The sequence below is a fragment of the Canis lupus genome, chromosome 20 (genome assembly GCF_003254725.2).
Source record: "Canis lupus dingo isolate Sandy chromosome 20, ASM325472v2, whole genome shotgun sequence".
In the NCBI taxonomy this organism is placed as follows: Eukaryota; Metazoa; Chordata; class Mammalia; order Carnivora; family Canidae; genus Canis; species Canis lupus.
This window is the reverse complement of record NC_064262.1, coordinates 18,049,180-18,076,642: the sequence shown is the minus strand read 5'-3', so window position 1 is coordinate 18,076,642 and position 27,463 is coordinate 18,049,180. Positions and strand designations below refer to the sequence as shown.

Sequence of the window (27,463 nt, the reverse complement as noted above, 5' to 3'; positions counted from 1 at the left end):
GGCTCTTAACATGTATAATTCCCTAATCTATTTTTAGGAGAATATTTCTGATTTTTATCCCAAATGAACAAAGGAAAGTAAACACTTTATTTACAAGAGAAGAGATTTTAACACAATTTTACTATGGGCCTATAGTAGAAGAAATAAAAGCCAGAAAATTAAGGAAAAAAGGGTAAAAAAGGCTATTGCAATCTTCAATAAAGAGCTGTGAAGTGGCTCTTATAGATCACAGTATGGCTCCAGGAAAAACACAACCAAAACCCAAATAGAACACCTTTGGTATGAGTCCCAACTCCATACCCTCCAAATCACCAAATAAGGGATGTCTTTCTAGTACAGGACACTTTAGAATCCTGAAGTGTCCTCCCTCCAAGAAGGCAGAAATCAGTGTGAGAAAAATAAAGCTGTTTGGGGGCACACTGCACCAATGGATGATTAAAAAATGCATGGCATACTGTAACTGATGTGTCTTTGTGCCTTGATGTTTCATCTTATTGTGATTAAAATAGTAAAAGCATTATCTCATGCAGTATTTGAGACATGCATTCTCAGAGGGGTTTTACAGAAACATCCACCCAACTGAGAGTTCCCATCAACAGTTAAGGTACTTCAAGTCATATAATTCCAAAATCTGAAGAGTCTATTTCTGGTGGGGTTCTCTGTGAATTCTTAGATTGAAACTAATGTCAAATTCAAGGTTATGTTGCCTCTCACATAACACCTGGGAGGTTAAAAGTCATGAGATAAAACCATGATTCTTTCTATGCTTGGGACTCTGGCACCTTCATTTCAAGGGCAACATTAAATGGGCAGTTCTCTTTGCCCTAGGACTTAGGAAAACAAAAGAAAGACAAGAGTTTTAGGAGACATTAAATATATATAAATCTGTTGGAGACCGGGAAGGCCATCAAAGATGGGAATAAATCTGAGTGGAGAGCATATTGAGAAAGGCTAGTTAGGAGGAATGGAAGAAAAAAAAAGTGATGTCCTCAGTGGGGAGGTAATATTTTGGTTCTGAAGTTACAAATATATTCCAGTGTCTAGGCCAAGAAACTGGCTAGGGAAAAAGGAAGGAGTGAGAGCAGAAGTAGGTAACGGGAAATCATTAGGGACTCCACCTAATGGCTAGGGTATTGCTATTCAGAGTGTGGCCCATGGGCCTGCAGCAGCAGCTTCAGGAGAGAGCTTATTGAAAATACAGCATCTCAGGCTCCAACCCAGACCCAGTGATTCAGAATCTGCATTTTAGCAGGTCCCCAGTTGATTCATTTGCCATCAAACTCTCAGAAGCACTGGACTAGCATATACCTGAGTTGGGTATTTGGTTGAACTCCAGGGAGATTTCTGCTCAAGGGGACTTTGGGCATTGTTGATCTGTTGTGTTTCCATAAACAATGGCCTTGAACACTAAAACAAAACCACTAACTCTGCTGCATCTAAATTTGAAATGTCAGAAGCCCTTGGCTTAGGACCGTGACACTTTCATTAAGGACTCTGTGCCTTTGTACCATGATTACTTAGAGAATGCCACCTGGGGTCTGCTTAGGATTTGCCATAACAGAAAGAGCCCTGGCCAAGAGTCAGGCACTGAGGGTCTAATTCTACTTCTTCAGAGTTCTAAGATTTTAGGAATACCATTTCCCCTCTGAGCCACATTTTGTGAATTTCCAAACTGTAGCACTAAAAAACTGCTAGGAGGCTCAGTGCTGATGTTTACTTTCCAGCCTTCTGCCTCATCTGTCATTGCTCAGCAAGAACTTTGGGCTCAAGGCATTTAGGTTTTGGCTAGGTAAGAGCTGAGCCTCTTGGCATCTCCAGAACTGAAGCATCCCCTACTCTTTGACCGTCCCTCAAACAGTTCCTCTCCATGCTTTCAATCAAAACAATTTCCTAACAAAGGATTTCCATGAGAAGCCAGCACACTGTTTAGCACCTAAGTAGGACTCCATAAATAAAGGAGACTAGGACTGTGATGATGATTTTTACTATTAAGATTTTGCCATTCTGTGCCTACTCTGTTAGGATATTATTCTGGTAAAAAATATGGTGGATGAATAAAATAGGGTGGTATATTCAGTAATCAGAAAATATCAACATAATTAAACACTTCCAGCCAGTGAGAAGGGACCAAGAAGAAGTGAAGAAAGGGGAAGAAGTGAATGAAGATAATGCAGAATGGTGAAGACAGAAGCAAGTGCACATCTCATAGGGTCACAGGGTGGGCCATGAGTGCCACAGATCACATGTACTGAGAAACCCTGGCATCACAGCTTTAGCTGTGTAGTGATCTGCCTCATACCCTTCATTAGATTAAAACTCCCTAAGTCAATAAGAGACAGGAAGCAGGGTTAATATCAGCTGCTATGGCTGGAGTTCACTCTCATCTGTCCGCACCTGCACCTGCCTGGTTGGCACCCAGGGTATATTGGTTGTTAGATGCTGATACCTCTAGAAACAAAGTTTCTAGTGATTTCTCAAAAAGCCTTTATAAAAAAAAAAGCCTTTATAATTGACCAAATCTAAAAAAGGATTTCTTTATTCCTTTCATGAATGTGCTCAATTGTTCAACCAATATTCAGTGACTACTTGTTATCAACCAGCCTTGTGCTGCTTATTAAACGTGTATTAAATTATTTCATGTGTGCTGAAGTCCATTTCCCTTGGACGTTTGGGTGCAGAGCCAACAGTGACTTGGGCTCTGTCTTCAAGGAGTTCACAAGCCAATGTATTAGGGCAGTAGATGTAAATTGTGAATATCTTAGCATTAGATAGACTTGGGTCAATGAGAATCCTGTTTTCAGCATCTAAGTCTGACAGCCTAGCCCTGATCATTTTCCTGCGTGATCTGGCACTGAGGAAGGTAAGCTTTTGTTCAATTCTTTACAGTCCCATACATGGTTTAGCTTCTTCAGTGCTAAAGTTTCTTGCCTTCTTCATCTATAATCCTACTTGACTTCTGCAATCACCTCAACCTATGTGCTCTAAAAATGAGAAGAGGAATATGGGGAGTCACCAAAAGTTCTCCAATTGCATGATATTAGAAGATTCTTTTGGGACATGTTTCATTCAATAGCTTAAGTCAGCTAAAAGGTCCCTCCTTTGTTATCGGCAAATATATCTAATCATAAAAGGACTTAAAGATCACTCAGTCATGTTCTTAAATTAGGCCAACATTTCCAAAACTCACCACAGACAAGATTCTCCAGCAGTTATTTTTATATTTAAAAAAACAAAATGATTTTGATACTTTTATACCACCTGTAGTTTTAGACATTTACTCTTTCTAATGCATTGCTTCCTGCTTTTCCTCATAACTAAGCCCTCTTTGCTTTTAGAAAATACATGTTTCCCACCCCAGTGCTTGTCAGTAGACACAGCTGACCCTGCCCCCCTGCTGTAGGAATAATCTCCTAAATAAGGTTAATTCAGCTAAAATAATGAAGAGCCACTGAACAGGTTGTCTGGTTTATTAGGATCTCTAGCATTAAGGACCATGAAAGCTTGGAGTTATCAGAGGCCACCTATGACACCATAAGACGTCTACTTCACATGGAATCAACATTGAGGGAAGCAGAGCCAAGAGATATAAGGAAAGTACAACTGTGAAACTGCTTGAACCTGTGGCTCCAACAAAATGGGAGATGAATTCTCAGGGGGCAATCAGAGTTTGGGATAAAATATTTTTATCAATGATAGAAACTTACAAAAGGAAAGAAACAGGTGCTGGACTGGAGGAGAAAGAAGTCTAATTGTGAGATGGTCCAATGAAGCCCTAGATATCCTGGAAGGAAGTTCCAGAAGGACAGCCCATCAGAACTGTTCAGTGTTGAGCACAAAGGGCTGACCCTTTACTCCTGCCCTGATGAGTCACCAGATGTGGGCTGCTACAGACAAGGTGAGACTCTGGGCAACTGGCTCTCTATAGTTGAGGAGACTGGGAGGGAGTTAAGACCTCGAGGCTATCGACTGACCCCACTACCCACAGCGAGGCAGCAAGTCTTTCTGGGTGGTACATATCTGTGACAACCATACAGCTCAACTAGACCACAACTAATCATCCCAGTGATGTGAGCCAGTAAACTCCCTATTTTCTTCAAGCCAGTTTGAGCTCAGTTACTTTTATTTACATTCAAGAAAATCTGTTTCCCTACAAAGTTAAAATTCCTTTGGAACTTCAAGATACCAGAAAATATACGCTACTGAAGTACACTGGGGAGCCCAATATAAACCCATCCCTCAGCATCCTGGCAATCATGTCTGCTAATCAAGCCCTACACTGGCAGTCTCCAGCTGGCTCATACATTTCAAGTGATCAGATAGTGAAGATGGTATATGTTTGTTTTATTGGACTGAGGGTTTTGTTATTAAAACTGACAAGTCACCGGGGGGAAAGGACTATGGTTTGTATGTCACAAAACAAATAAAGCCCATCATATTTTCATTTGAATAAACTTCACTATGATGGGAAGACTTCTCAGCTTCGCCTCTGGTCAGAAAGATCCTCTCTAACCTGTTTATCTCTCAGTATCCTCTCCAGAACAGAATTGTTGGTTTCTCCAAGAACAGTGATTTATACATTAATAATGTCCTCTTTGTTCCCACTAGTGACCAAGCTTGCAGGAGTAAGCATGAGAGCAAAATCAAACCAAGACTCGAGGCTCCTACTGGGGAGCAATGCTTATTAAATTATTTTCATATGTGCTGAAGTTCATTTTCACTTGGGTAGCTATTTTGTTAAGCTTCTGAATTTTTAGCAGTATTTCAATTTATACCAGTGTAGCATAAAATTTGCAATTCCAACACCCCAATGAAAATGATGTGAATGTATATATATATATACACATATATACGTATCATTTTCATATGTATATCATACATAGAGATCCAATAGCATATATTAATCATCATGTTTGAGTGTGTATATGAGAGAAAAGGGGAGAGAGAGAGAGAGAGACAGAGATGGGGGAGAGAAAGAGGCAGGGGAGAGTCAGAGAGAGAGAGAGAGAGAGAGAAAGAGAGAGAGAGGAAAAGAGAGAGAGTAGGAAACCACATAGATTCCACAAAGACTCTGGTGTCTGTCATGTTCTAAAACTAAGTAACAAATGAAATGGTGTAAGAAGCATGGTTCAGCACCATTAGGTAACTGAAACAAACTTGATCTCATCTGCCTTTACAACACACCTTGTAATAAATTATGTTTATAAACTTCACAGAATGGACTATCTCTTATAGAGTTTCTTATATCCCAACTCAGCGGACAGAATCCAATCCTTGGGTTGTCAATTTTCTTAGGGTAATTTAAGGAAGCAAGACCAACATGTGCTGTTGGTCTTGCACTGATGCTTATTCAAGAAATATAAAAAACTTACAAACAGAAGTTCTCACCTCCAGAGTGTGGCGGCGGGCCACAGAGTAGGACGACACCCTGGCCTTCACGCACAGACACGGTACTTCTCATTTTGGTTTTGAAATTTTCAAGATCTGATTTGAAAACAAAACAAAAATGGAATTTCAGAAAGGATAACACAAATTAAAATCTTCACATGGAGACAATCCATTCTTTTGCAGCACAATTTTTAAAAACGTTTCTCAGGAATCTCAAGAGGAAAACATTTGCTTGGAGAAGGAAAATTAAGGATTTTGATTTATTAAGCCTTCTTATAAATTCAGCAATACAATAAAAATATATACCCACTAATCCTGTGGTGCTGTAACAGTGTCAAAAATGGCCTGGGCTGTCCCAAAGGACAAAGCATATTGGAATTAAATAACCGCACTATATGACTTAAAGAAGGAAATGGAATACCTTGAACCAAAAATATATAGAAACCAATATCCACATTTGCCACAGTGATTCATCAAATCATGAAGACGTGTAGCTTTGCCTTTTAATGAAAGTCAGCTATTCATGAATTTCTCTCCCAAAATATTTTATCATAAGTAGCCTAAATAAATTTTATTCCACCTATAAATATTGTTGTTATTCACAAAAAGAATTGAAAACATTCAGGTTCTGGTTATAAATCCTATTTGTCCCATCTTGAAGGGTTACATAGAGGATATGTATCACTAAAAATTACCATCAAGGTAGAATTTAAAGAATAACAGTAAATTAGATCCATCTATTCCTTTATATTTGTAGCTGCGAAAAAAATGCAAATCATTTTTATAATTGCCCAAAGGCTTTTTTTTCCCCCAAGTTTTTATTTTTAATAAAGCAATCAAGAGGGATCCCTGGGTGGCTCAGCAGTTTAGCGCCTGCCTTCCGCCCAGGGTGTGATCCTGGAGACCTGGGATCAAGTCCGACGTCAGGCTCCCTGCATGGAGCCTGCTTCTCCCTCTGCCTATGTCTCTACCTATCTCGGTCTGTCTCTGTATCTCTCATGGATAAATAAATAAAATCTTTTTTAAAAAATTAAGCAATCAAGGTAAATGTGATTTTGGTCAGCTGTGATCATTTCTTAAAGTTGTTTAATCTCTTCCAGTGACAGTCCAGGGCAACAAATTCTGATTCTTATTATCCAGCATAAATTACAGAAAGGATTAAATTCTGTTGGTTCATTTTGAACAAAGCTTAAGCCTTTGGGGAAAAAGGAAGAAAAAAATCTGTTTCTTTTAACCCAAAACTTGTGAACTCCACAGTTAATATACTCAGTGGTGTCACTTTCTGTATCAGAACAATTGAACTGTCAATTTGTGAAAGAATACACTCATTTCATAGCTTTTAAGGGTTCATATAAATTGCCTATGTGGTGAGGCAGTGTGTGCACTTCAGAACACAACTTGGAAAATTGCAACTTTGCCTTGAAAAATGTAAAAAGCGAAATAATTATCTTCAAACTGATACACAACTACCAACTGTATTCTAAGCACTTAAGTCAGCTTATCAGAGGGAAATAGGAAGGTCTACTTGCTTCATTTTAATTTTACTGAAAAACAGTATTAAATTACTAAGTTATAAGCATGGAATAAATCTATTCAGCAAAACTCATTAGGTATGTCTTTAAAAGAAGAAAAAATGGTGTTTCTGGACTTGTTTTAACAGGCAGTTCCCCTACAAAAACGATATGATAACACAGTATTATATTATCTTAAATGTGTAACTAAAATGCACATAATCAAAACATTAAGGTTCCCGAAGTGTGCCTGAGTTGGAACTGCAAAACCATAGCATCCAAATATTTCTCAACATCTAAACGGGGGAGTACACCATATCAGAACGTAGCCTATATATGGAAAAATAATATCAAATGATGATTTTTGGCAACCAACTATGTGTCATCATTGCTGACTTCTTACTCAATTCTTGTTTTATTCTGTTACATAAATTCACACCATGGAAATGATTCATCACTGATTTTAGCTCAAATATGCAAAAAAAAAAAAAGGATGAAAATGTTCTGTGGGAACTAATAATGTCTCTTCTCTGCTAAAGGTAAAGATCCCTTTTGTTTAAAGCACTAACAGGGCCTGGAACAGATCTGCCCATTGCTCTAGACATTTCATTGATACTGCCTCTAATGCTATACATGGGCAAAGAACATTATTTCTTGGATACCTGTGGCCAGTTTGTGGAGCACAGACACAAGGGAAAGCAAAGAAAAATACCAGTACTGCCTTTAACAGGTTTTCCAGGGCTTTGTTGCTAGTGAATCACTCTGACTACAGTGAATTTTCATTTTCTTTAAAACACAATCCCTTCAATTCTTAATTCATGTTACTCCAAGTGTAGTCTAGCACCACCTGCATCATTATTACCTAGGATTCCCATTACAAATGCAGGTATCTGGGAAATCGCTTAAAACTAGTAAATTAGAATGAGATCTGCATTTTTAACAAGCTCACTAGCTAAAGTCTGTGCACACAAAATGTAACTTTGTGGCTTCCTACTAGGAGGTATCAAGTTCAACCCAGTTTAAGTATTTTAAAACATATCTTTGACTTTTTAGAACATAGGAAAATGCCCATGGGGTATAAAGAATCTTTGAAACATCCATTTAGCAGCAGGGATGAAAAGTGAAGCAGTCACTTATTGAACAAGTATCCACTGAAGACTTTAGCTCACTGCATTCATGTTCTGAAATATAAATCACTGGAACCTTCTTTCAAGGAAAGCTCTATCTGGTTAGAGATGGACTTGACACCAACAGCGAAAACCTTGCTCTTACAGTGGTTAAGTACACAGAGGACAAACACTCAACCTAGAGATGCCTTGAAAAAGCAGCAGTTGGCCAGTCAAATAGAGGATGGTGTGGGTGTTGAGTAGTGGGGTGTGGGGGGGAATTCTGTTCAGACAGAGAGATCAACAAAGTAAAAACACTGATGCATAAGAACACCTGCTTCAAAACATAGAAAGATTTCCTCCCTTTAGAGGGAATACTAAAGACTACAGAGATAAAGGTAGTGTAAGTGTCCAAAAAGTTTTAGATTACTGAAATATCTCCTCGAAGGTTACATGTGTAACCCAAATTCAAGTTAAGGCTATAAAGAATCCATTCTTGGCAAGTACTGTATTAGAACACACTCCTCTTAGGAGTCAAAATAAATATAAACTAAATCCAGAATTTATTAGATAGAAACTTCTCAGAATTTTATTTTTGTCTCCTTTCCAAACTCTGAATTTATTTTGGAACCTCTAATTAGCTGGATTTTAAACACAAACCAACATGATAAAAAAAAGTCTACAAAGAAGTACAGTTAACATCATATTTAATGGTGTAGGGCTGAATGCTTTCTCCCTAATATCAGGAATATGAGAAGGATATCTGTTCTTAGGTAACACTCTTAATATTGTACTAAAAGTTCTAACCATGGCAATAATGAAAGAACAAGAAATAAGAAGTATACAATTTGGAGAGGAAGAAACAAACTACTGCTATTTGCAGATGACATGTCTAAATAGAAAATGAGAAGCAATCTATCAAAAACAGAACAAAACCAAAAAGCAACTTCTCAGTATAAATAACTGAGTTAAATAAGATGATACAATTTCTAGACACACTGAACATGCAAAAATCAAAATTAAAATGCAAAACTGATTATAATCATTCCAAAAATTAAAATACTTACCTATAATAAAGCATGCAAAGCATATATATATGCTGAGAATGACAAGATACTGATAGAAAACAATCAAATGTAAGTAAATGGAGAGCTGTACTGTGTTCATGGACTGGAAGACTCAACATAGCATGAACTCTCTGCAAATTGATATGTAGGTTTAATGCAATTAGTATCAAAATTCCAGCACATTTAAAAAACGTGTTCTGCTTTTATTTTTTTGAAAGTACAGGCAAGCTTTTTCCAAATAGTATATGTAAAAGCACAGGCCTTTGAATAGGCCTTAGAAGACCATCTTCACTAAGAAGAATAAAGAGGAAAGAATCACTCAACTCAATATTAAGGCTTATTTTATAGCTACAATGACTAAGACAGTGTGGTACTGGTAAACGGATAGATAAATAGATCCATGGAACAAAATAGCCTAGAAATAGACTCATATAAATATGCTCAATTGATTTTTAAAATTTTTTAAATTTTATTTTAAAAATTTATTTAAATTCAACTAACATACAGTAGATTATCAGTTTCAGAGGTAGAGTTTAGTGATTCATCAGTTGCATATAACATTCAATGCTCATTATATCAAGTGCTCTCCTTAATGCCTGTCACCCAGTTACCTCATCCCTGCACTCACCTCCTGTCCAACAACCCTCATTTTGTTTCCTTTAGTTAAGATTTGTGTGGAATCAGAAGAGACCCCGAATAGCCAGGGGAATTTTAAAAAAGAAAACCATAGCTGGGGGCATCACAATGCCAGATTTCAGGTTGTACTACAAAGCTGTGGTCATCAAGACAGTGTGGTACTGGCACAAAAACAGACACATAGATCAATGGAACAGAATAGAGAACCCAGAAGTGGACCCTCAACTTTATGGTCAACTAATATTCGATAAAGGAGGAAAGACTATCCACTGGAAGAAAGACAGTCTCTTCAAGAAATGGTGCTGGGAAAATTGGACATCCACATGCAGAAGAATGAAACTAGACCACTCTCTTTCACCATACACAAAGATAAACTCAAAATGGATGAAAGATCTAAATGTGAGACAAGATTCCATCAAAATCCTAGAGGAGAACACAGGCAACACCTTTTTGAACTCGGCCACAGTAACTTCTTGCAAGATACATCCACGAAGGCAAAATAAGCAAAAGCAAAAATGAACTATTGGGACTTCATCAAGATAAGAAGCTTTTGCACAGCAAAGGATACAGTCAACAAAACTCAAAGACAACCTACAGAATGGGAGAAGATATTTGCAAATGACATATCAGATAAAGGGCTAGTTTCCAAGATCTATAAAGAACTTCTTAAACTCAACACCAAAGAAACAAACAATCCAATCATGAAATGGGCAAAAGACATGAAGAGAAATCTCACAGAGGAAGACATAGACATGGCCAACATGCACATGAGAAAATGCTCTGCATCACTTGCCATCAGGGAAATACAAATCAAAACCACAATGAGATACCACCTCACACCAGTGAGAATGGGGAAAATTAACAAGGCAGGAAACCACAAATGTTGGAGGGGATGCGGAGAAAAGGGAACCCTCTTACACTGTTGGTGGGAATGTGAACTGGTGCAGCCACTCTGTAAAACTGTGTGGAGGTTCCTCAAAGAGTTAAAAATAGACCTGCCCTACGACCCAGCAATTGCACTGTTGGGGATTTACCACAAAGATACAGATGCAATGAAACGCAAGGACACCTGCACCCTGATGTTTATAGCAGCAATGTCCACAATAGCCAAACTGTGGAAGGAGCCTTGGTGTCCATCGAAAGATGAATGGATAAAGAAGATGTGGTTTATGTATACAATGGAATATTACTCAGCCATTAGAAATGACAAATACCCACCATTTGCTTCAACATGGATGGAACTGGAGGGTATTATGTTGAGTGAAGTAAGTCAATCGGAGAAGGACAAACAGTGTATGTTCTCATTCATTTGGGGAATATAAATAATAGTGAAAGGGAATAGAAGGGAAGGGAGAAGAAATGGGTAGGAAATATCAGAAAGGGAGACAGAACATGAAGACTCCTAACTCTGGGAAACAAACTAGGGGTGGTGGAAGGGGAGGAGGGGGGGGTGGGGGTGAATGGGTGACGGGCACTGAGGGGGGCACTTGACGGAATGAGCACTGGGTGTTATTCTGTATGTTGGCAAATTGAACACCAATAAAAAATAAATTTATTATTTAAAAAAAAGTCTCTTATGGTTTGTCTCCCTCTCTGATTTTGTCTTATTTTTCCCCTCCCTCCTCCTATGGTTCTGTTTTGTTTCTTAAATCTCACATGTGAGTGAAATCATATAACTGTCTTTCTCTGACTGACTTATTTCGCTTAGCATAATACCCTCCAGTTCCATCCACATTGTTGCAGCTAAGATTTCATTTTTATGGCTGAGTACTATTCCAGTGTGTGTGTGTGTATGTGTGCGTGCATGCGCGCGCCACATCTTCTTTATCCATTCTTGTCTATGGAAATCTGGGCTCTGACTTTTTTTTTTTTTTTAAGATTTTATCCATTTACCTGAGAGAGATAGTGTACATGTAAGAGAGCAGGGGTGTGGGTGGGGAGGGGCAGAAGGAGAGGGAGAAGGAAATTTCCCACTGAGCAGAGATCCCGACTCCAGCTTGATTCCAGGGTACCTGGAGTGAAAGGCAGACACTTAAGCAACTGAGCCAACCAGGCATCCAATGCTTAACTGATTTTCAAGTGTCAGAAGCAATGAAATGGAAGGGGAGCCTTTCTTTTACATGGTGCCAGAGCAACTGGACAACCGTGGGGGAAGAAAAAAGACCTAAATCTCACTCATATGTAAAAATTAACTCAAAATGAATCGTTAACTTAAATGTAAAAAAAAGTATAAAACTTTTAGACTTTTAGAGAAATATAAAGGAGAGCGTCCTTGGGATCTAGCACTAGGCAAAGAGCTTTTGATAACAAAATACTTGACAATAAGTATTTGGATTATAAATGGAAGAATAATGAACTGGACTTGATCAAAATTTTAAAAAATTTGCCTTATGGAAACCCAAGTAGAGAATGAAAAGACCAGCTGCAGACTGGAGAAAAGTGTTTGCAAGTCATTTACCTAGTAAATAAATAGTATCTAGAATACGTAATTCCTCTCAAAACTCAAGAATAAAAGCCAAAACTATTCAGTTAGAAAATGGGCAAGCAACCTGAACAGACACTTCCCTAAAGAGGATATACAGATGCCAAAAAGAATGTGAAAAGATGTTCAGCATCATTAGCCATCAGGGAAATATAAAGTAAGTCCCCAATGAGATAGCACAGCACGAATATCCGAATAGCTAAAAATAATAAATGGTGACAGTACTAGACCCTGTGAGGATGTGGAGAAACTGGATCGCTCCTACTTTGCTGGTAGGAATACAAAATGCTACACAGTCCCTCTGGAAACACAGTTTGGCAGCTTCTTATAAAACTAAACACACAAGGACCATATCATATCCATCCAGGAAAATGAAAACATACCTTCACACAAAAAATCTGTACGTGAAAATTCATACAGCTTTATCTGCAATTACCCTGAACTGGAAATAACCCAGATGTGCTGCAATGGGTCAGTAGTTAAGCTAACACTGGTGCATACACATCATGGGGTACCATGCAGCAATAAAAAAAAGTGAGCTACTGATACATCTTACAACTTGCATGGATCTTCAGAGAATTATGGTGGGGGGAAAACAACAAAAACCAAACAATCCAGAAAGGTTGGTTATATGCTGTACGAGTCCCTTCATATAATGTTTTTTAAATTCAAAGAAATTAAAAATAGAGAACAGGTCAGTGTTGCCAGTGTTTAGAAAAGGTGGGAGTGGGGATATGGATGTGGCTGTAAAAGGGTACTGGTGGAGGGATGCCTGGGTGACTCCACGGTTGAGCGTCTGCCTTCAGCCCAGGGTGTGATCCTGGAGTCCTGGGATCGAGTCCCACGTCAGGCTCCCTGCATGGAGCCTGCTTCTCTTTCTGCCTATGTCTCTGCCTCTCTCTCTCTCTCTCTCTCTCTCTCTCTCTCTGTGCGTGTCTCTCATGAATAAATAAAATCTTTAAAAAAAGGGTACTGGTGGGGATACTGACAGTAGTGGTGGACCCACAACCCACATATGGGCTAAAATTATATAGAACTAAATACACACACATATGAATACATGTAAAATTGGGGAAATCTGAATGAAAAACAAAGAAAAGCTCCAGGTCTCCATATTTCCTTTTGTTTACTCTTCTCTACACCACTCACAGTCTGGAATGCTGTGCTCAAATATCCCAAAACTCCAACCAGATCATAGGGGCAGTATCTCTAAGGCTGGCATCAAAGGAAGGTATGGGGCCAGGAAGAAGTACACTCCTTATTCAGACTGCACTCCCTGAGAGAATTCATATCGATCATTCCTGGTGTATCAAATAGTCTGCCTTGATGCCCGTTAATTTCCTGTATTGAGCAGGTTTTTCATGTACTTCCTAAGGACTTTACTTCTAGGTTCATCTGCCCAAGCTGTGGAGAGGAAGCCAAGAGCACAAGAAACCAGTGATGCATACACAGAAAAGACTGGGGTGACTCCAAATTCCTGAGCACACTCATGTGCTCAATTTTCAGTCTGATTCCACTTGCTACATATTCCTGGTGCTGGTCTCTCCATGTAGATTAATTCAGGTAATCACCTAGTAAGCAGAATTATGTGAAATGTTACTGAGTATAACTGCAGGGCTGTAGTGAACATCTACCTGGGCATTACTTAAAATCACCCAAAGAATGGCTGTCAATTCTCACTCGAGTCAGTTTGGGAAATGCTGTGTTAAGCCAAATTAAATGAGTTTTTTCATGCAGAATGTCAGAGACCTTAATAGAAAATAGGCACTGATGAGGTCTACTAATGTCGGATGGGTACTAGAATATCCCAAACATATCTGACCAAAGAATTCTGTGTAGAACATTTTATGGGAAATGCTGGCAAAGGCCCTATGTTGAATTAGGTACATATATGTGCAATTGGGTATGCCATAAATATGAAAAAGGATGACGATAAAAGACTGCAAAATATAGCCATTTTCTCCCTAGGAGGGTTAAAATGAAGCATAAAAGTGGCAATATGTCAGAAATTTTAGCCAGCTAACTAAATGGTCCGAAAGCTTAAAAATTTAGAGTTCTGCCTCCAAATACTTTGTGATCATTTGCAATTAGAGCATGAAGAATTATTAAAATGATTGTCACTGAAAATTGTATGTGAACTTTACTACCCGTGTAACACAATTCTACTTGATGCTATGGGGTGAAGTGTTATCTTTTCAATTAAAATGCAAAATATTACTGAGTAGTGATAGTTAAATAAATTGTCAAAGGAACATAGATATAGGCAATGGCAATGTAATAGTCCTCCATGTATAATGCTTTAAATGTCTTTAATGTTTAATATTGAAACACTTAGTGGTTTGTAGTTACCGAATTCAATCATCACCTGAACAGTGTAAATGACAAGACTATCTTTCAAAGAATCGGATAGCTTTTAGTAAAAGAAAGCTGTGCACTCCTCCACAAAAGCTAAGAAAAAACTCAATGAACACATCCAAAAGGGCAATAAAAATCAAAATCGCAGTTCGGGTAAGGTTTTCTTCTTCATCTCCACGGTACCAGGTGTTATAAATAAAGAAGAATCGCAGGCAATGATTCAGCTTCTACTACAAGTGGTAGAATTTTAATTAGTTGAAAAATCTCATTAAAGCATGTGCTCCTATAAAAAGAAAAAAAAAAACAACAACTGTTTTTCAGTGGATGACCATGAGTTTTCTTCCTTTTTCCTGACACACACAGAAGCCTCTGCAAGATCTCCCACAACTGAAAATTAAGACATAGCCAATTTACTCTCCATCATCTTCAGTATCAGCAAATCCAAAACATAACCAATCTTTTCTGCTCCGTATCCTGACCCCCAAATTCAAAGTGGCTCTTCTTGTTTTGTTCCCTTCTTTGATATATCAGTCTGATTCTCAAAACATTTAATCAACTCTGAAATCCCTATGGGAAAATTCTACACGTGTGTCTTAGGAAAATAAAAATGTTCCCTTATGTAAAAACTATGGCTTGTTCAGCAAAGCTCACTAGCGTTTTAGTTTTGTTTCTGCAAAAGCAGAGCCTCAGGTGATGGAGTGTGTATGTGTGGAAGATGGTCTCAGGAGGTAGCAGGGAGGGGGTGAGAACAGTAAGAAGCTGGTACTGGAGTCCATGAGGGCTTGATTGTTCAAAAACTTCCAACAAGCTCACAAATGCCTTACAGAACTGTCATGTCTACCCTCCTGCAAATAAATTAAGGTGGGTGAAGGGGATGTCACACTGGGTCCCAAAAATGTCTATTGCAAACAGGTTTTTTATGTTAAGCCTGGCCTTGTGAGAGGTTTTAAAACAGGTGTGTACTGTTAGTTTCCAAGCATACTTAAGTATTCAGTATTTTTTTAAAGATTTTATTTATTTATTTGGGAAGAGAAAGTGAGCACAAGCAGGAGGAGGGGTAGAAGGAGAAATAGACTCCCCACCGAGCAGGAGGGCTTAAACCTGGAGCTTGATCCCAGAGCCAGATCACAGAGCTCCAGGATCATGACCTAAGCTGAAGGCAGATGCTTAATTGACCTAGCCACACAGGTGCCCCAAGGATTCAGTATTTTCTAAGCCGAAGTAGGATATAGGGAAGCACCTAATAAAATCTTAACATCTTCAGGAACTGTTTAGTTTTTTTTAATACAATTTGGGAATTAATTTTGGCATAAAGGGTGAGTGCCAGTCCATAAACATTCTACAATACCACACAGGTGGGCAGCCCAGGTGGCTCAGCGGGTTAGTGCCACCTCCAGGCCAGGGCGTGATCCTGGAGACCCGGGATCGAGTCCCACGTCGGGCTCCCTGCATGGAGCCTGCTTCTCCCTCTGCCTGTGTCTCTGCCTCTCTCTCTTCTCTCTCTCTCTCTCTGTTTCTCATGAATAAATAAATAAAATCTTAAAAAAAAATACCACACAGGTATCCCACAATTCAGCTTCTCTCTGGCTCCCATTGCTTTGGCACCCCCAACTGTCTGCCACATACACTGCAAGAGTAACAAACTGCTTAGATTTCCCTGAGGACAAAATGCTGGTCTAGTCATGTCAATTGTGTTCCCATTTCTTCATGGGACTTAGCATACTTTTATTCACCTTCAAAATCAGCTTCAGCCACATAACCCTTTCTTGAAGCTCCTGAAATTACCTCCAACCACCTACCTCTGAACTTCCCATACTTTTGTATTTGCTAATCTTGTTCTCCTATTTTGGGGGCTCCATCAAGATTAGAGCAATATCATTTTCACCTTTAATATCTGTAGACAATAGTATATTTTGTGGCATTGTGTGGGTCATTGACAGAAGTTTAAAATGAGTTAAGCTGTCTTTTTTTTAATTTCCTAAAGATTTTATTTAAGAGAGTGAGGCAGAGACATAGGTAGAGGGAGAAGCAGGCTCCCTCTTCAGGAGCCTGATGCAGGGCTCAATCCCAGGACCCGGGGATCATGACCTGAGCAAAAGGCAGATGCTCAACCACTGAGCCACCCAGGTGTCCCTAAACTGTCTTTTAATCATGTAATTTTTCTTGGAATCTCCATGGTATCCCCACCAGTCAAAGCCTATGTGCCTGTGTTGCACATTTCTGAGCTTTCTATCACAGTAGCTTAAGAAAAGGACACAGGAATAGGAACACCAGAAATCACACCTTTGCTCTATCCCAGTTATGAGTGTCCTGTGACTGTTCTGCACTCTTAGTTTTCCATCTGAAAAGTGTGGACACCTGCCCTTTGAAGCTCACAGGGTTTTTTAAGAAAAGGATCTCTAGCATCACAGATCTGAAAGTCTTGTGAAAAATGAAAAACATTATAGGACTGCAAAGTTGTGCTATTCCTTCTGAGTGGTTTTATACCTGTCCCTACTTTAGTCTCTCTCATCTTGTCCTCTATAGTTTCAAACAAGTACAGATTACCCCACCCAAAAATCAAAATGTATCTTTCAATGACCCTCATACTGACTTTTTTTCTTAAAGATTTTATTTATTTATTCATGAGAGACACAGAGAAAGAGAGAGAGGCAGAGACACAGGCAGAGGGAGAAGCAGGCTCCATGCAGGGAGGGAGCCTGATGAGGGACTCGATCCGGGACTCGATCCCTGGACTCCAGAATCACGCCCTGGGCCAAAGGCAGGCGCCAAACCACTGAGCCACCCAGGGATCCCCCATACTTGACTTTTTAAAACATCTCCCTACCCTCGGTCCTGACCGTTTCTCTGTTTTAACTTGGGCGGAACTCAGGTCTTTCTCCCCTGGAGTTAGATGAACCTAGGTACAAATCCCTTCTCCGAAACTCTGTTTGACCTGGGGCACATTACTTCACTTGTTAATCCACACTTTCATCATCTGTGCATTGAAGATAATGATAGCAATTATTTCTGCTATATTTGTGAGGAAGAAATAAAATCACTCATGCTAATTTCTTAACACAGTGTCTCATTGAGAAATGTTCAGTAAATGACAGCTATCATTTCTTTACATTTTTTCCAGGAACCTCATCAAATCTGAAGCTTCTACTACTATGTCCATACCTGTGACGTGTCTATCAAAATTCTGATGAATTACTGAACACTACATCTGAAACTAATGATGTACTATATGTTGGATAATTGAATTTAAATAAAGATATTTTTTAAATTTTATTCAAAATGGGCATTTTCTGCTTGCCTTCCAGACACTTTTGGGATATCCAATTGCCACCTCATATTTGACATTTCATTTTCCAATGCTCATTAATGCTCCTTACAAAGCCAGTTCCACTTCCAACTTCCATATTTCTCTCATTGATCTCTATGATGTCCATATCCAATCTGTTGCTTTTCTTTCCTACGTCTGCTTAATTCACTCTATTTGATCATGTTAATCATTCTGTAAAGTCTACCTCCTCCCTCTTCCCAACTCTAATTTTTCACTGCCACCATTTTAATTTAGCAAGGATTATGCTATGATGAAAATTCAACTGTCTATAGTAAGCATATGGCTCCAGTATGCTTGTCTGTCTTTTATATCTAAGCATTCCTAATGTTGTAAGAAGACAACTTATCAACACTGACTAAATGGATGTAGGAAGAAATTAATGGATGAATGGATTTACTAGGCTCTCTGATAGAAATTTTCTGAAATTTATCTCATTTAATTTTCAAAAGAGCTCTATTACAAAGACATTATTTTTCCATTTTCCAAAAAGCTATGGCTCAAATCTATTATGGACCTTGACAAAAAGTGTTGTCATATGTGGTAAAGACAGTTCCATTGATTTTGGTCCACTTCTTTTTAACTTTATGTGTGTAATAAGTCCAGCCAGCTTTTGGGCTTTTCTTTCCAGTTGTGGTCTCCTCTCTCTCTCTTTCAAACTATCTATCCTATACCCACAACTTCGAGTTCAGTCTTCTTCATAAAACACATCCTCAGTTTTCAATATCCACTCAACAATCTACATTCATTCCTTATTACCCAGATGATAAAGTCCACATTCCTTATCCAAATATTCAGTCATTGATTCAACAGATATATATGTATATGCATGCGAAGTATGTGTTTCTGTCTCAAGTACTGGGACCCACAAGCACAGTTTGTCACTTCGACTATTTCTGCTTCTCAAACTTGGGTCCCATCCCTACTTTCAACTTACATCAAATTTATATATCTCAAGGCCTAGTCAAAAATGTTCAATCCTAGTGAAGGAAGCATGGTTTGATAATTCTGAACTCTTCTGGCAACTGTGTTTTAGATCTGTCTGTCTAACAAGACTAGGGTGGAGGGCTGTGACCTCCTTCATCTCTTCTTTTTGCCTTTCAAAGACCTCATACTCCACCTATCCCTGACAAGTGGCTTCAACTTATATGACATGATCTCTATGTAAAAGGTACTCTCATCTGTCCAAGGCAAACAGAACACCTGTGCCTAGTATCTATTCTCCACTATGTCCTTCTGCTTCTTTCTGTTTCATTTGTTAACAAAACTAATTGCTCAGTTTAGACATTTTGTTGTTGTTGAAATTAAGTTACTAGAGAAATACCAAAGAAATTTGATGAAATCCGTATATTTCAGAGCTAATGTTTATAAATAAATACATTTAAAGACTTTTGGAAAATTCAATAAAGAAAATTTATCTTTTTCTAAAAACTGATGCCAAAATAGGTGGAATAGGTGGGGCCACATAAACATAAAATCTTGAAAATACAAAATAAAAATCTTTAGGCTATTTCCATACCCAGAATGCTTCAGAAATATTTTTAAATTGTTATTCAAATTTTAAAAAATCTACAACTAGAAGTCTCAAAAGATTCATATGGGTATAATTTATACAAATAATATAATGAACTGTTAACATCCCACCTTTAATCAAAGAAGAATGTTTGACACTATATTAAAAACCAGAAAACAAAAACAAAAAGCAAAAAAAGCCATATACAGTCATATATTCTAAGCAAAAATAAATTTTTATGATATATATGTATCTTTTAAAAATACCTGTTATAAAAGGATTTTTTAATCAACTATTGGTAACTATTGGTCCTGACTATGTCAAATGAAAAACCCCCTTATACATTTAGAAAAAAGTAAATGCTGGGTTGTTAAATCAAACAAGAAAAAATAAGAATACTTTAATATTTATGACACTGGCAGTTTTGTTCTACTAGTGTATTAAATCTAGAAAAAAATAAAAAAAAAACCAATCCTCTCCATTTGGTTATGGATTCTAATTTCTCCTATAATACTAAAGTTAAACACATGAACAGTTAATGTAAACTGAAGAATAAAGTAAATCCTTACTTCTGGAAAATGTTTTTCTTCTTATTCTTCATGAATTAAAAAAAAATCTCAGCTTTATCATCAAAACCACAATTTAAAAAACTTATATGGCAATACTATAGATCATTTTCCTCTTCTTTGAAACAAAGATCTTTAGGCATATCAGAGATTTGAGATAACTCAGAAAATCTGCATGAAAATCATATTTTAAAAGTTATTTTGATTTTAATAGGCCCTCGAAAAAGCCAGTGTCCTCATATACAACATTACCAAATAAAGAAAGATAAATTTTCAAGACTATTAAAACTATAAAAATTAACCATCATGTTGGTTGTGCCATCAAGGAGTTTTAATAATTAGTATTATAAAGATATACTTGGTCCTTTCATTTAGGAACATCTACTTGCCAATTTGAAATTTTTTTAAAAATCACGTACTGACAATATTCTGAATATGGGAACATATAGCACTTCAATGTAGTTATCTTAATCATGTTCTCAAACGTTCTTTAAAAGCATCTCAACAGTCTAAATTAAAATATGCCCATGGCTTCTTCAGCAAAGAATTTGAAGTTATACTTCAGTTGAAGTATCTGCTACTAAAACTAGTCTATGATTTTGAACAAATTCTCAACTTCTTTGATACACTGATTTTTCTGAAAAATAAGATTTTCTGAAAAGTGCAGGGAATATAACCTCTGTCAGAAGACTGCTGAGAGGATTGCATGAGAAAATAAATATAAAATTCTTGGAATATATTACGTGCTCAACAAGTATTAGCATGCTGCTTCACCTCCCCATCCTATGTGTCTTATCCTCATGTTTCCAAACTTATATCATTCAAGACTAGCCAACATCTTTCCTTCTCCTTTGAAGCCTTCAACAATTACTCCCCTTTTTCTATATTTAGCTTTTTGCTTTTTATAGGTATGACTCCTTGGGAACATCATAATTCTATTGTTTTCCCCTCACAAATAATGGAGTAGTTGCTAGGTAATATTTGTTAAATTCAACACATGTAATGAGTTTCAAAATCTCCTGATCTTTGGCATCTGTCGTTGGCCAAGTAGATCAGTCACTGAAACTGTTTATAAATGTCACAGAATAGTTGCCTTTAACATACATATCATCTTAGGAATGAATATATGGTCATATCATATACTTAGTTTCATTGTCACATAGGAATACTAAAAATAAAACCAAACCAGCATAATGCAGTAACTCTCCTAACATTAGAGAAAAAAATATCAAATATGGAAGCCTTTCACTTATTTACAAATAGTTAATTTTTTAATGATTCACTCAGCAGCACATTTCCACACTAATAGCAAGGCTTATAGGTGATGAGAACTCCTAGAGTCTGGCATTCAAAGAGTACCCTTGCTACCTAGAAAGAAGCTAATTAGGTTTATTTTTTCTTTATTATAAGATCACTTCATACTGAAAATTCTCATTAAAATAAGAGAAAGAGACATCAAAGATTACTTATGGATTGCTTGAAAAAAATATTTACCCAATTCAGTTTAAAGGACTGAAATGACTTTAGATATGCATAAGCCTCTAGAGATACATGTATTTTATCTCACATGATTCTCAAAAAAAATCTGTGATACAGGCAATATATATCATTATTCCCAATTTTTATGTGAGCAAATCAAGGCTGCAGGATGTTAGATTTTGCCCAAAGTCACACTGCTAATTAAGTGTCAGAGCTAGGCTGATGGCACCTCCTCTGATTTCTAATACAGAAAAAAAAAAAGGAAGAACATCACATCCAAATTAAAGTTTAAGCTTCTGACTCTTTTGCAGTCTCAAGAAATTCTACCTTAGAAAATTGGCATGAATAATATTTGCTCAATTTGAAGGTCATATTTAAGATACGTTCATTCTTTCCATCATTCACTCAATTATTTCACAAATTGTATTAAGTGCCTACAAGACAATGAGGGAAAAGATGTGGTACTCCTTTGGAAACTTGCCAGCTGGTTCCTTGACCACATGGTGTCTTGGTTTCCTCTTTCTCACTAGGTGGAAAACCACCTGTCCAGGAATCCCTTGGGGGTTTGATATAGTGATCAAAGGCACTGATCAGGGATCCCTGGGTGGCGCAGCGGTTTGGCGCCTGCCTTTGGCCCAGGGCGCGATCCTGGAGACCCGGGATCGAATCCCACATCGGGCTCCCGGTGCATGGAGCCTGCTTCTCCCTCTGCCTGTGTCTCTGCCTCTCTCTCTCTCTCTCTTTCTCTCTGTGACTACCATAAATGATAAAAATTTAAAAAAAAAAGGCACTGATCACTGAAACAGGGCTTTCAAAATGTAAATGACAACACCATATTTAGATGTAAGTGCTCCCCCCAATAAGCATCCCTCTCTATAATCTTAATGTAGCTTCATGTTTCTTCAGTCATTATACAATATTGTCTATAAGGTGTATTCACTGTTTATTTGGTACTGACCTCCATCCCTCATCCTGTCTAGAAAGTGTCACAAGACTACAAAATTTTTTTCTGCTTTATTTTTAAATCCCGGGCACACAGAGTGGTGTTTTGCACAAATTATGTACTAAGTATACAAATCGATGTTATCCTATGACTTCAGTGCGAGACCTCACTCTCTTATGCCTCTACATTAACCTATTGGTTAATGTAGTGGGAGGCTGATATTATCTTAGAGCACAACCTTGCATAGTTGTTTCTGTTGTTCTGTAGATCTCTTGAATTATTAACTTAAAGCTTACAAAGCAAACTGGTAGAAAAAAATCTCCTACAAATTATAATTGTGAAATTTGAAGAAATGTGTGTATTTTCCCCTAATGTTAACACTGGGCCTGATTTACTGTGTCATAGACATCAATTTCAAAACTTTTATAAGCAAAAAAAAAAAAAAAAAAGGTAGCAATTTACAATAATGGGGAATAGTAAAAAGTTACATTGGTAATAATGGCTTCTTATTAATTTTATGAGGTCTTTAAAATGTTTAACCCAGAAAAAAATAACCTATTATAAAGTTATATAGAAAATAAGGCATGTATTATTTTGTCATTTTAACACCATACCCTAAAATAAACTAAAGCATAATAGATGGATATAAATATTATGATAGCCTGCTTGTTGCCATGGAAACATCACTATCAGTATATCTCTGAATATGCATTTGCCTGTTTCTCTGGCTAAGCAAACAAACACAGATTCAGACTACTTGTTTTCTTTATAAGTTATATCAAGATCCAGAATAAGCAAAGAACAAGAATGCAATTTTGTGCTTCAGAAATGCATTACACATGATACTAGGTGACACATGGATCCATTAGTCTAGTAGACCCCCTACCTTTTAGTACTTAAGGAGCCCTACAAAGAGGTTTCTTGGTTTAAATTTTTAAAGCACAAAAATGTACACAAATTAGAAACCAATTAGGGCAAATATGCTGATGTGGAGGGTAAGACAAAGTGAAAATGGGACAAATGTAAATATAGTATTGTTAGAATAAATGTGCTAACTTATTAAATGAGTGATATACTGTCCTCTGGACCTGTCTGTTTACTAAAAGTGCCAGAAATCATGAGGCTAGCAGGAAAAATGCATTCCATCAATCCTATGTATATCTCTCCCCATAAATAAGTTTTCTTTTGCACTTAGCTGACATGACCAATTAGGCTACCATTCTCATAATGATCAAAGTGTTGTCTAATATTGCCTACAAGTATATACTCCATAAGCCTGACATTTATTTATTTATTTATTTATTTATTTATTTATTTATTTATTTATTTTATTATTTTTTTATTGGAGTTCAATATGCCAACATATAGCATATTACCCAGTGCTCATCCCGTCAAGTGTCACCCTCAGTGCCCGTCACCCAGTCACCCCAACCCCCCGCTCACCTCCCTTTCCACTACCCCCCTTGTTCGGTTCCCAGAGTTAGGAGTCTCTCATGTTCTGTCATCCTCACTGATACTCATTTTCTCTCCTTTCCCCTTTATTCACTTTCACTATTTTTTTATATTCCCCGAATGAATGAGACCATATAATGTTTGTCCTTCTCCGATTAACTTACTTCACTCAGCATAATACCCTCCAGTTTCATCCACATCGAAGCAAATCGTGGGTATTCGTCATTTCTAATAGCTGAGTAATATTCCATTGTATACATAAACCACATCTTCTTTATCCATTCATCTTTCGATGGACACCGAGGCTCCTTCCACAGTTTGGCTATTGTGGACATTGCTGCTAAAAACATTGGGGTGCAGGTGTCCTGCCGTTTCACTGCATCTGTATCTTTGGGGTAAATCCCCAACAGTGCAATTGCTGGGTCGTAGGGCGGGTCTATTTTTAACTCTGAGGAACCTCCACACAGTTTTCCAGAGTCGCTGTGCCAGTTCATGTTCTCACCAACAGTGGAAGAAGGTTCCCCTTTCTCCACATCCTCTCCAACATTTGTGGTTTCCTGTCTTGTTAATTTTCCCCATTCTCACTGGTGTGAGGTGGTACCTCATTGTGGTTTTGATTTGTATTTCCCTGATGGCAAGTGATGCGGAGCATTTTCTCATGTGCTTGTTGGCCATGTCTGTGTCTTCCTCTGTGAGATTTCTCTTCATGTCTTTTGCCCATTTCATGATTGGATTGTTTGTTTCTTTGCTGTTGAGTTTAATAAGTTCTTTAGAGATCTTGGATACTAGCCCTTTATCTGATCTGTCATTTGCAAATATCTTCTCCCATTCTGTAGGTGGTCTTTTAGTTTTGTTGACTGTTTCTTCTGCTGTGCAGAAGTTTTTTTATCCTGATGAAGTCCCAATAACTCACTTTTGCTTTTGTTTCCCTTGCCTTCATAGATATATCTTGCAAGAAGTTGCTGTGGCCAAGTTCAAAAAGGGTGTTGCCTGTGTTCTCCTCTAGGATTTTGATGGATTCTTGTCTCACATTTAAATCTTTCATTCATTTTGAGTTTATCTTTGGGTATGATGTAAGAGAATGGTCTAGTTTCATTCTTCTGCATGTGGCTGTCCAAATTTTCCCAGGACCATTTATTGAAGAGACTGTCTTTTTTCCAGTGGATAGTCTTTCCTGCTTTGTCAAATATTAGTTGACCATAGAGTTGAGGGCCCATTTTTGGATTCTCTATTCTGTTCCATTGATCTATGCATCTGTTGTTGTGCCAGTACCACACTGTCTTGATGATCACAGCTTTGTAGTACAACCTGAAATCTGGCATTTGATGCCCTGGCTCTGTTTTGTTTTTTTTTTCTTTTTTCTTTTTTCAATATTCCCCTGGCTTTTCAGGGTCTTTTCTGATTCCACACAAATCTTAAGATGATTTGTTCCAATTCTCTAAAGAAAGTCCATGGTATTTTGATAGGGATTGCATTAAACGTGCAAATTGCCCTGGATAGCATTGACATTTTCACAATGTTAATTAATTCTTCCAATCCATGAGCATGGAATATTTTTCCATCTCTTTGCGTCTTCCTCAATTTCTTTCAGAAGTGTTCTGTAGTTTTTAGGGTATAGATCCTTTACCTCTTTGGTTAGGTTTATTCCTAGGTATCTTATGCTTTTGGGTTCAATTGTAAATGGGATTGACTCCTTAATTTCTCTTTCTTCAGTCTCATTGTTAGTGCATAGAAATGCCACTGACTTCTGGGCATTGATTTTGTATCCTGCCACACTGCTGAATTGCTGTATGAGTTCTAGCAATCTTGGGGTGAAGTCTTTTGGGTTTTCTATGTACAGTGTCATGTCATCTGTGAAGAGGGAGAGTTTGACTTCTTCTTTGCCAATCTGAATGCCTTTTATTTCTTTTGGTTGCCTGATTGCTGAGGCTAGGATAAACTTGACTTTTTAAACACTGAGGTCTCTGCATTCCTGTTCTACTCTTTTTTTTTTTTTTTTTTTGCTTAATTATTATAGTAAAATAAATTAGATGGGAAATGGGTTTGGACTCAGATCACAGAAATAGAAAGAGATTTTAGAAATACTTCTATGAGGTAAAATTACCCAATTTGTAATGTGTGGCAATACTGATAAGGTACAATAGAAAGTGCTAGAGGAAACTCCAAGTTCCTTTGGATGGTGTATGTGGTACTGTGGGATGTGAACCTGGGCTCTCCTGCAGCAATTCACCATTGCCCATGGCCCTTCTCCACTGCAGTCAGATGTTATTCTTTTCTCTAGGCTGCCTACAGCATGGCTATATCCTGTTTCTAGGCCTTCCTTCTCCAGCTCCTTCCACTTGGCTAACTGCCATTAACTCCTCCAGACGGGCTTGGGTACTGTTTCTCACTGGAGGTCTTCATTATCCCAGGATATCTCATTATCCCAGGATAGTGGTTTTACCTAGTATGTGAGCTTCATGAAGGCAGAGAACTCTTGGGCAAGACATGGTGCTTAGTAGGTGCTATATCAGTTTCTTAAGGCTGCTGTAACAAAGTACCACAAACTGGGTGGGTTAAAACACAGACATTTTCTGTCCCATAATTCTGGAGGCTGGGAAGTCTAAAATCAAAGTGTTGTCAATGCTCCCAGTGATACCTGTAAAGGAACCCTTCCTTTCCTCCCTCGAGCTCTAGTGGCTTGCAGGTAATCTTTGGCACTCCTTGGCTTATAGATACCATCACTCCAATCTCTGCCTCACATGCATCCTCCTCATGCATCTGTCTTAAATGGGTATATTCTTTGAAGAACACCAGTCACATTAGATTAGGGGCTCACTCTGCTCCAGAATGACTCATCTAAGCCAATGACATCTGCAATGACCCTATTTCCAACTAACGGTATACTCTGATCCTGGGTTAGGACTTTGACTTATCTTTTTTGGGGGCAAGGGCACAATTTAACCCAGAATAGGTGATGAACAATATAATGAATAAAGTACAAATGCTATTTCTAGGGAAGAAGGGGCATTCAAGAATAGACATGAGTGTTTCCCACAGTACCGATGCATGTTTCAGAATGCTGAGCGGAAGATCTTACTGAAAACCAGGCTTCCTGTGTCTTGTCCCTGAACTTTTCACCTCCCAGACTGTGGACCCTGTTTTAATCACAAGCTTCAAGATCATGACATATTTCCTCAGACTCTTCTTATGCCTAACACTGCTACCTTTCTTGTTTCCAGCAAATATTCTTTTTCTTGTCTTGTACTCCTAACCCAGCTGGCACTTTAAACTAAATGTGGCATAGCTTCAGTTAAAAATTTTTTCTGAAATTACCGCTTTAACTAAATTTTGATATACTTCTAGGAAAACCATTTTAATTGAGGCATTTTAGCAAAAATTTAAATTTTCTTAATTATAAACCTGTCAGCAACTAGCTGAATATGGCCTGCTCCTTTACTGCTCAATTAAAGGACATTATCAACTGTAAAAAAAAAAATCATTAAAAGCTACAAATGGCTAAAATTAGGCAATGCTAAACACAAATGATTCTGATTATTTTTATATACACCAAAATACCTTACTCATGATGTCGTACATGCTAATACAGAAAGATGACTTTAAAAAACACAACTATGCACGAGAAGGAATTAAATACAGCTAT

The 27,463-nt window shown here is 37.8% G+C and overlaps 1 protein-coding gene across 2 annotated transcripts in view; it reads right to left on the bottom strand.

Annotated features, from left to right (window-relative positions):
- Nucleotides 1–27,463, bottom strand: part of CNTN3 (contactin 3) — a 327,484-nt gene that overhangs the window by 139,992 nt on the left and 160,029 nt on the right. For both annotated transcript variants that reach the window (XM_025451601.3, XM_025451602.3), the window contains one exon: nucleotides 5,386–5,481. In XM_025451601.3, coding sequence (XP_025307386.1) covers nucleotides 5,386–5,481 — 96 coding nt within the window. The remainder of the gene's footprint in view (nucleotides 1–5,385; nucleotides 5,482–27,463) is intronic.